The sequence below is a fragment of the Plasmopara halstedii genome (genome assembly GCF_900000015.1).
Source record: "Plasmopara halstedii genome assembly, contig: Scaffold_1583, whole genome shotgun sequence".
NCBI classification, from domain to species: Eukaryota; Oomycota; class Peronosporomycetes; order Peronosporales; family Peronosporaceae; genus Plasmopara; species Plasmopara halstedii.
Window position 1 is genome coordinate 419,549 of NW_020188494.1, and position 11,567 is coordinate 431,115.

At 42.7% G+C, this 11,567-nt stretch overlaps 1 protein-coding gene across 1 annotated transcript; it reads right to left on the bottom strand.

Annotated features, from left to right (window-relative positions):
- On the bottom strand, window positions 1-1,776 carry PHALS_01679 (uncharacterized protein; the record flags this gene model as incomplete). The annotated part of the gene is made up of 1 exon (XM_024716116.1): window positions 1-1,776. The coding sequence occupies one exon, from the start codon at window positions 1,774-1,776 to the stop codon at window positions 1-3; it is 1,776 nt and encodes a 591-aa protein (XP_024581746.1).
- Window positions 1,777-11,567: the final 9,791 nt, after the last annotated feature.

Consider the following 11,567-nt stretch of genomic DNA (forward strand, 5'->3'; position numbering starts at 1 on the left):
TTAGCTCACTTGTAACTTGGCTGTGACCTCTAAATGACCGCCTTCAGATGCGTGAGGTATCCACAAAAGAAGTGAACCACCGCCTGTACCAGGTATCCCAAGAAATCCTGCACGCCAACGATCAAAGTAAAGCGTTTTACCGGCCAAAGCTGAGACAGTTGATTCCCATCGCACAGTACTTCCTGCATGAATAAAAAGCTCATCAATCTTGTCTCCACCAGACCTGATATTTACTGACACGTTCTTGGAGTCTGCGCTCTCGAAGGTGACGATAACAGCACCATCGCCTTTACGTGTCCAAATCATAGAACTATTTTTAAATGCTCTCTCAATTGTCGTGAGCCCAAGTGTCTTGGGGTCTGAGCCGTCATCAATCTCACCTATAAAATTGGTTGGACCACAGACTTTTTGCTGAAATGCTGCGATAGTACCCATGACACCAATCAAATCGATACCCATCACAGCGAGCGAGATGAGTACCTTGCTAAAGGCAAAGTACATGACGTCTTTTGCATCCTCTGTCGACCCATTTTTACTTTTTCCTGTCGAAATGAGCTCATTAACCATGCCACTAAATGCCGTGCGAATTCTCTCACGCGTCATGTATGCTGTCGCTTCATCCGACTCTTCAATAAGCTGTTCCATGCAATTATTAGTAACAACAGCGATTTCCGTTGTCATCAGCTGTGTATTCTGCATCTTTAAGCGCAATTCACTTTCTGAGATACCAGGGTGATCTGCGCGTAGTTGGGCTACAGTATTCCACGTACGGTCAGTCATCGCACGGAGATCGTACCCACAAGTTGATCGCGACTTCATAGCATCACTGAGTGTACCAATATCCGTGGAGTTAATCGTGTTGGCAGCTTCAGTGAAGTTGGCACCGATCAAAAAGGCTCGAAATCTACTCCAACTGGAAAAAATATCATCTTTGTACGCGATGGCGTTCAAGAGGATCCAGTTCATTGTCGATAGGAGCCGCCCCGATATTTCAAGTTTTCGTGGCAATGGTAGACCCATGCACAAGAAGTAGGCCATTGGTAGATCCGTTACAACGTTGTGGGACTGGTACATGATATTAAGGATCTTCTCAATTGAAGCTTGCGGATCGGTAGTCTGGATATTTCGCACGTAACGAATGATAGAACGCATAGTGCCAATCATCATATTCGTGCAATCCATAGCCTGCATCACACTCTTAGCTATTATCCACAACTTATTTGCGGCACCAAATAAAGCGATTGATAGGACGGTGTTAGCAATTGCACCTCCCTTGTTAAGTAGCTCCATCCCGCACCCATCGTTTTGACGAATACATTCAAATCCACATTCGACCGGATAGGAAATGGGGCACTCAGCCCAACATGTGTTGGTAAGCTCGTTGCGATTATAATTGGTTGGACATGTGTCCATGATATGTACCTCACGGTAGCACGCGGCGTCGGGGGAAATTGGCCGAGGCCCGACCCAATTGCGGTATGTCGATTTGACGTCGCTGACGGCAGTCGTGGCCTTTGCGAGCTTCGCCTTGATCGTGATCGCAGAGACATCTATAAATGAACCTGTTTTCGTGGCATTAAGTACTAACTCATTAACTGAGGGAGAGTTTGACTTAGGTGTATCGGTCATCGGAGGAGGTAATTGAGTGACGCCTCCCACCGAGGCAGGTGTTTCATCATCATTGTGGGATTTCCAAAATGTCCAGTCAAACGCCGTTGTGCTGACTAGGCTGACGAGTACGACCAGGAAGGCGAGTACAATACTCAGCCGATCCATTCACGATAGCCGTCTGGGACTAAAGGTGCAAGAAGAAGAATGATCTGATCGCCGAATTGGAGATCGAGGGGATTTGGAGGCTGGTCACCCCTAATTAGCTCAGAAGTCATATCGTGGTTTGTCTTAGTGAAAAATGAGGGACGTCGCAAGCTGGTTGCTGCGTGCTGGCTCGTCCAGCACATGATCCTCCTATCTACTGTAGGATACAAGGCGGGATCGGCTGTAATGCATGATCAGCGTTGGTCTGCTTGGTGAACAACGACGAGGACTAATTTGCATTATATCATATGCTTTCCTTGTCTCTAAAAGCTGATACTATCTTAACTTTTCTATTAAAAGAATAAAAAATTCTAGTTTTTTTTTCAGAACTAGTTGAAGGAGGGAGACAAGAACGGAACAGATGCCTAACTTGAAGTTTGAACAATACTCACAAGAATGTTCAGTGACTGTACCGGGTACGGGTACAAAACACAAATTTCGGTCCGTAAATAGTAAATATATTTTCGAGACGGAGTTGGTGATTCAGTTAATTAGAAACGCATGGCGACGTGAGACGAGGACATGGTCGATATATAATGCAGTGAGCATTTACTGCATCTTGCTGAATTTGTAGGATTGGAAATTATTGTGCATGGATTCTTTGTGACAACACATCCGGAAACTTCAACAACGATCTGGTTAAAAAACCAAGTCATCCGTCATATGGTATTCTGAATTGAAGATGCCGGCTACATTTATCAGAGGACCTAACATAAACTACCTTCTCTTAAAATTATCTAGGCAAAACAGAATGGGATCAGAATACAAAATGGCAGCAATGTGCGTAATCCAACAATATATTACTGACTTTTCAACGAATTTGCAGCTTTAAATTATGCTAACGTGTAGTCAGAGACATGTGCATGACCAGTGCAAACGTAAGTATAACATGGCCAGCCTGATAAAAAGCATAAATATGGATGTGCAGGGTCAGAGACGCAACTCTGAACCTCTGCAATGACATAAAACAACTCATTGCAATATCTGAATAAGCTGCTTGACTAGACTGTCTGCTGTGGCACCTTGCTCAAGACGTTCATTTAGATTTGATTCTTAGCGAGTTTCGAGTCAGACCATGTCAACGCTCAACAACAATTAATATTGTACAAGTGATATTCTGCTATTCGGATAACATGTACACCTTTCGTACTTCAAGTTCGTATGTCCGCATGGAAACACACACGTATATACGTATACCAGGTGGCGCGCCTGGACGTGGCGGAGCCGCTTCCTGTGTATGGGTAAATGCATTAGTCCAACAGCTGATGTAATGCACTGTATCACACCTTTGGTATTCCGATTTGAGCATACTTACTTTTGGACCCAAGTCACGAAAAATATGTAGTTAGCTGTCGCATTATTCTTTTAGACATCTATTTTTTAAGGTTACAGCCATAAAATATTAATATGAGTGAAAGTTATTTCTCAGCATAAGTACTTAGATGTCATAAAGGACGATAGAAATATACGCGATAAGTCATGTTGCACATTGATACAAAAACTTTAGATGGAAGATTGCACCAAAAGTATTCTTTTATACTTGTCCAATTCTTACTACCGCCTCTTTCAATGTAAGAATGAAGTATCTGACAGGTTCAAGGATTTGCACACTCTTTACAAAAAGCTACGGGGGATCAAACACTTGAACTCCGACAACGAAACAGAATCAGTGAGCGCAACGATGTTAGATATGTGTCGTTGAAACGGCATCGTTCTCCAACATTCCCTTTCATATACAAAAAATGAGATGGTGGAGCGCATGACCAGGACTACATTGATAAATGTGGTCTAATTTGCTTTATTCAATTTTTTTTAAGTGAGTAGCGGAAGAAAGCCGTAAAAACAACAGATGATTTGATATGTCGCTCGACGAATACAGTCCATTTTGATATCAAACCACATGAGTCGACTTTTGAACTGAAGCGCCTCGGATCTATCACTTTCGTGTGTCCAAATCGCGCTTTTGTCACGATGCAAAGAGAACAAAGTTCGAACCCAAGAGTTTTAAGAAAATGTTTTGCGGTAATGCGGAACATGTCAAGGATTATCAGGTGTTTGTCTTGGATAACGGCAAGCTTTAACCCGCTTTATGAGATTGAATGATCGTGGACTAGGCGGAAATTACGACGCGTATGTGGTACAGATGGAAGCGACCATTGCAATTATGAAAGACAAATGATGATGACGATGCTTAAGATCAAGAAAATCGACAGCCACACCTATGGAAACTGTTGAAGAACCAGTCACTGACGTCGGAATGGACAATTGTGAGCATTAGCAGAATCAAACATGAATATCAATGCCAAGATGGAAGAACGATCGTACAATTAGATAAAGATGAATCATAGCCATGAAGCGTGATCAAAATGACACTGTTGTGTCGTACAAGGCTCGACTTGACGCGAAGTGTTCTAAGTAAAGTATGACAAGCTTGGTCTTCGGATGGTTTATGCAGTGTGTGCCAAATGTGACTGCCAAATGGATCAGTATGCTGACCGACAACGTTGAATGAAGTTCCACTGGGTGTCGACAAATGCTCAGGGATACATTTGTCAATTTAAAACAGCCTGTATATGGGTTAAAACAAGCAGTAAGTGCCTGAACATGACAATACATCGTGCTTTGTAGACAATTGCTTTAAAGGCTGCGGAGGGGACCAGTCAGGCAATTACTGAAACTTTAAATTTACGCTGGACTATAAGTGGATGACATGATTGTCACAGAAAAACAAGCGGGGAGGTCATTAAAGTCGAGAAGCGCTTGAAAATATATTCAAGATGAAGGAGTTGGCAAGGCGAAGCTTATTTGTGCATGTATATTAACCGCAAAAGTTAATCAAAACACATATGATCAAGCAGATTTGCTACGTTGACGACAGGATTAGACAATTCAGTCAATAAGATTCAAAGAATATCGACAGCTGTGCGCAATAAGATTGACGTTGTCGTCACCGTCGTCGCCTACAACAGAAGATGGTCGTTTGGTGATGCACTCGGGATCATATCGATTCTTTATTGAGTGTCTGCTATAATAATGTTTGGTATTCGACCGAATGTTTTATACGTGACAACAATGCTGTTACGTTTTCGGAAAATTTCCGGACTGCAACACTATAATTCCGCTATTCGCGTGATACGCTACCTGAAGAGTACACTATTAACCGGTATTGTCTACCAAGGTAGTGGTAACATTGCGGTTAAGGCGTATTCAGATCTGGATTGGAGCAGCATTTTTTGTTGACAGACGTTTGGTCTCAGGATTTACGGTCATGATTACAGGCGCGCCATTGGTCTCCAACTAGAAGTACCTGTGGACCTTTGCACTCAGTTCAGCGAAGATTGAATGTATGACTATCAGCCTTTGCACTCAAAAAGCCCTATGGACGCGTGCAATGCTTAAGAACATGCACGAACAAGTGGATAGCCGACATCGCCGGTTCGTCGGATAAATCACGAGGATATATGGCACCACCAAAAACGCATGAAAGTGCTAGAAGAAAATTAAAGATCAACACGAATTGTCAGATCCAGATATGCTGACGAGAGCATAGAAGGCCACGATGCTTGCGTTTGTACGCAAGGTGGCGAATTTTAAGACCAATTTAATTTCAAGGATCAACAAGCATCAATAACGAGTTTGAAGCGTTGAGGTTACGCCTCTCAGTATTGTCGGAGAACGATGATGCGGCTATGTCTATTTTACATGGATAAGTATTACAATTTGCTCATGCAGAAAACGAGGTCAGATTAGCCCAGTGGTTATCGCGTGGTGGCTCCAATTCCATGAATCCCGTCCAAAGAACTGTGGGTTACCTAACGTTGCCTCGTTTGTTTGATGTTTACTGATCAAAATGCATATTGTCACAGCAGACCAATTCGATATTGATATACAGTCGTCCCTCGGATAACTACTAAATACGGTGGAGAAATGTCTTTGAGTTAGTCGAGGTTATTAGTTAACCAGGTTTTTTTAATTTTTTTTTGAGGAGGTGAACTGCATTAAAAAGTTACATTTACAATAAACATGCCGCCAGAACGTTTAACAAATGCGCAAAGGCTTAAGGTCTGCAATAAAAAGGCCAAAAATCAGTGGATGAGTCAAAGTACGCTTGCGACATGGGCTACTCGGAAGTTTGGCGTCGAAATCACTCAATCTGCCATAAGCAACATCCTCAAAAAGAGTTGAGTGCTCAAGGCCATGACACATGTTGAGTTTCGACCGATAGGCGCCGCGTTGCACATCACTCGCAGCTCGACGAAGCCTTGCAACATGGGTGCTTCAATGCCAGACAAGGCATGTAGCCATCACTGGGGATCTCATCAAGACAGAAGCAAGAGTCTTTGCTGACCGACTTGGCTTGCGCGAGGATGCAAGTAAATATACAAATGGGTGGCTGCAACACTTTTAAAAGAGGAATAAGGTGCGTTGCATCAGAATCTGTGGTGAGAGTGGTGCAGCAGATCAGGCAGTAGTCGATGCTGCCTTTTAGCGCTTTAAGCAGCCATTGCTCGGTTTGAGCTGAAGGATGTGCTTAACACGGATGAAGCTGGTATGGATGCTAGCAACGTACTTTACATGGGTGTTGATGTCTGCGGGGATGCATTCATTCCATGGTTCTAGAAAAGACCATTGCACAGCAGCAGATTGAGGGGCGTAGACAAGACAAAGTAAGTTTGTTTGCATATAATCATGGTCTCCTGAATAAAAAAGTTGACTAGACTCCCTTCTGCATCATAGAATTGCATCACTGTTGCGATTGCTGCCAACACAGATGGGTCAGAAAAGCTCAAACCATTGTTCATTGGAAAGGCCAATAAGCCTCGCTGTTTCAATCGTAAGACAGGAGAGCAACTGGGGTATTGCAGTGATAAGAAAAGGTGAACGGCCGGCGCCCACTTCCAGGAGTGGTTGAAAGGCTTGACAATGACCTGAAGATACGATATGTAAACGTTCTAGATGTGTTATCAACTATTTCAATTGCTGTTCGTCAAGGCCAAAAAAAGGCGCATCCTTCTTCTACTAGATAACGCCACTTCTCCTTTAGTCGACGATCACGAGGTGAATAAGGTCGAAACTGCACGTCTAAGATCCAGCCTATGGATGCTGGGATAATCTCCGCGTTTAAGTGACATTACAGACGTGATCATTTTCGAAATGCTGTTGATCGGGATGATCGAGGTAGAACCAACATCTATAAGATTGATCAGCTAATCGCAATGAAATGGAGCAAAGCTGCTCGGGAGGAGATATCAGTAGCAACCGTGGCCAATTGTTTTTGACACACTGGTCTCTTTGCAAGGCCTCCTCAAATATCGGTGTTCAATATGGAGGAGCAATACATTGAAATCGACCTGTGCGACGCTATCCAAAGGCTTCCTTTTAATATCCAATGGCTATCAAGGCGCTTTTGAGTCCAGTGATGGAGGACGACACAGCTTATCTGGAGTTGAATGACGACGATATAATAGCCATGGTTCAAGAGGCGGAGGGAGAGAAGAATGACGATCAAGAAAGCAAGATGTGGAAAAGCAGATAGTCACGAATCTGAAACGCTAAAGAGCCTCGCAATTACTGCTTCACTGCTGGATGTGACGAATACCACAGATAGAGTGGTTTTTCAGGCGCATTCAAGAACTGCAGAAGTCTCTTAAAACGACTGTGACAGTCCGAACTACCATCAGTTCGTGGCTGGTTTCAAATTAGTCCAACGTGAATGCTTGGCACTTCATTGTCTTTCTTCTACATCAACAAAATTCATGTTTGTAAAAAACGTTTATTACCTAACGTCGCATTATGCCCATGTGACAGAAAGACGCGAAGGGAGCGAGTTCGGCAAGCGCTATTTACTCGGGTAACTGATAATCGGCTACCAGTTATATACCAGTTATGAGTTAGTCCTTAGCTACATACAAAACAATAGCTTAGTGGAACAAACTTTATTAGTTATACGAGTTTATGAGCTACCCGGAAATAGGTTTTCCGAGGGACGACTATAGCAATGATTGGGGATAGAGGAAAACATAAACATAATAAACGTTTTACTTCCGATTTTACCATCATATCAACGCTTTTTGCGTAAAAATTCGTAAAAATGATTGTAGCTATCACAGTTTTTTGAATTAATCATCTGCTGTGAAAACACAGTATCATTCACTGTCACAGCGGCATGAAACATATAAAATCGTACGCACCATTATATGCTAATGCTCGAACCACATTTGCACGTGGATTTTTACGATTTGGTCTGTGAGATGAAATAAAGAAAAGTCGTATGAGAGTTCGTTGAGTAGTCTTCGAATATTTTGGACTATGAGCATCGTATCTATTTGTTGAACCGCGTGAGAGCCATTCATTTTTTATGTCGCTCAATCCTTCTAGCAGCTTCGTTCTGCAATAATTTTTATCTCGAAAACCAATGCACATACCAGCCTTCTCCTTCATACTACATCTTTTTGCTGCTATGATTCTACTTGTTAATGGCTTGGTGGCGCTTTCCACCCGACTCCAACTTTCCAAAACAATCAGCGGAATGCAACTGATCGCCAGCTGAGAGCGCATGATTCACGAGCAAAAAAGAGGGATTGGTGACGAAGAAAGGATGTTTCCCAACAAATTTCTGGGGGGATTAAACAATGATTTTCATCCAATTCCCTCGTCAACCAGACCAACGAGATATTCTGTCGAGCTGCCACTTTTTCCAACTTCTTCAGCGGGACCCTCGCAACTCTCAAATAATGGCAAACTCCATTTTGATTTTCTGAGAGAAACAGAAACCACACTCGCTAAGACAGACAAATCCAAAATTGAACAGCTTCTTCTTCTGCTTGGATTTCGATTCGCTAGATCCTCCTTATAAGGTTGGAGCAACGAGATTTCCAGATGACTGATCATCCCCATCGCTTTTGAGCTAAACCAACACACGAGGGAACTGTAATAGATGAAACCGTTTGGAATTCTATCTTGAACCACTTGTTCTGTTTCGGTTTTTATCGTGAAGAAGTCGAATTATTACTGCGTGCAACGAAAAGCAACTCTATATCGCTTCAAACGATCAAACCACGTCTGCAACGACGACACAAAGCTTTCTGACTTATATGCCCCTATACTCCAACACCGAACCTGGTTTCACTGCCATCAGTAAAAATGTCGCTGAGCGTGCTTCATCGCTGCTCGCAAGCAGACCAGGCGTTGATCGAGAGAAATCAGAATTCTACTGGGAATATGTTCTAAATAATTTGATAAGCGCCGAATTCGGATGGAGCAAGTTGTTGGATATCCTTAACGTACACTTTATACCTCATTAAAAAGCTTGTAATTACGAAATGCTTTGCCTCGCTCAAGACGAAATTGGCTAAAAGAATCGGAAACGGTGCCGTCTGATGAAGTGGAAACAGTTTTGAAGCTCTCAACTGGGTTCTCTGATTAACGCCGTCGTTACAGTGAAACTGGAAATTGGTGGGAAGTTTTCGTCTTGCTCTTCTGATTCACATTTCGCAGCTGGGTGGACGAAAATCTTCAGGAAATTTGGTCAATAAGACAGGTTTGTAGTATTACGTAACACATTAATCTTATGTTAGTGTTACTGCATTAGAATTTTAACACAGATTTATTCCGATAAACCACCGACCCCATCGCCATAATCTGGAAATCGCGACTTTTAAAAATTGGTTTTCGTTTTAACAAAGAAAAGTTTGGGAGGTCCCACATCAAAGCTGTCTTTATCTAACCTAATGAAGATGAATTCTGGAGACCTCGACATACAAGGTCTCAGTTGCTAATATCCCTGTAAATAGAATACTGTCCCGGAAGCTGTCGCTTACAACCGTTCTTGCCGTCAGAGCCATTCCAATGCTACTAACAGTATCGCTGCGTTTGTTTTGGACGATATCATGTGCTGCACCAAGCCACTCCGTGTACGCACTACAGTATTTCGCTTTTAAGCAAATGTGGGGCCACCTAAAAGCTCTACTAGGAATAACTGCGTTAAACCTAATGTTTTCGACTTTCAATTGATCCGTGGCTATCGTCGTTTCATAAGGGTCATTACTGAAATAGTTCTGTGCTTTGGGATATAGTTTCCAGACAAAAGAGAATTATACGCTATCAAATTCCGTAAATTTTATTCGACGGGTCGTTCGATTTTTGACTCTATGACTATTGCCATAGTCGCGACACATTAACTTAGTATCCGATCTGGCCTTCGCATTTTACACACTGTATTCTGTATTGTATTGCACATAGTTGCACGACGCCCCCTACTAAATCTACTAATGACTTACAAAGTCCAGCAATCATGGTCCATGTTTCTGTTTAGAATTATATCAAATTGCTTTTAAATCCTCTAAGGCTCAACAAAATTTATAACAGGCCACCATATACCTTCACGCAGTTCATACCGTGCTTCACCATTTGAAACTTAGGGCCACATTTAGGTAAAAGATCCCAGCGATCACTGCTGGCTATACTGCCTCTTTGCATCCGGAAAAGGAATATCCAAAGGAAGATGATCTTTGTCGAATTTAAACATAAAACTGAAGCCAAGCAAATGAAAAAGTATAGCTGATGACTTCAATTCAACGCTTTTCGCGTAAGAAATTGTAAAAATGTTCCAATTGGTTTTGAATTAAGCACTATTTAAAACATATAAAATCGTACGTACTGTTCGAATACGTACTGTTCGAATACGTACTGTTCGAATACGTACTGTTCGAATCGTGGATTTTTACATTTTAGCCAGTAAAAAGTCACATGAAGTACATAAAGTAGACTGCAAAGATTTGTGGACTACAAACTCGTATCTATTTGTTGAACTAATTTTTTGATGTCACTCAATCCTTTATACTACAATAAGTTTATCTCGAAGACCAATGCACGTACCAGCTTCCTCCTTCATACTGAAACGTGGCTCGTGCATGATGCCAAGGCATTGAGTATAATTAACCAAGGCGTCGAGATTCATCACCAGACCAAGATTCGGTCTGCGTCTCGTGTTTGAGGCATGGGGAACGCTTCGCGAATTCTACAATCGCTCCACTCTGCACAACCGTGTCACGATGACATATCGCCTTCATGAGTTTACGATGGAGATAAGCACTCGCGTGGTGGAACATCTGGACGCTTCTGAAGAGCTGGTCATGGGGCTCCCTACGACGGGAGATCTGGTGGATGAATCAAGGCAGCTAGTGATACTTCGGAGCAGCTTGCCGGCGTAATATGAGCTATTGTGGAGAACGCCAAGGACACCACTCTGATCGAATTTAAGGAGAAGCTCCTGATGGAGTCAGACAGACTACAAATGAAGGAAGCAAGTGAGAAAGCGATGTGCGCCACAGGCAATGAAGGACACGGATTAGGGGCGGACAAGGAAGTGGTCGCAAGAACTACGCACCACGCAAGTACTTTAAGTGTGACCAGACCGGTCATATGAGACGTGATTATCCAGCTAATAACCGTTCTAAAACCCGTTTTAGCGGTAATGATGCAGTATTTGCTGTGGGGGAAGCAATCAGTACGCTGGCTGATCGACAATGGTGTGACGTCACACATGACCCCTCACCGAAGAGATTTGATCGACTTCAAGCGACTGAATGCCGACGTCAAGGTAACGATTGCAGACAGCAGAAGTTTATCAGTCAAAGGAGGAAAACAGTGAAGCGTACTGACTCAGACAAAAGACACATATTGATGATGGAAGTGCTGCTTATCCCTGGACTTCACAGACTTGTACTGTCGATGGGAAAGCTTGTCGAACG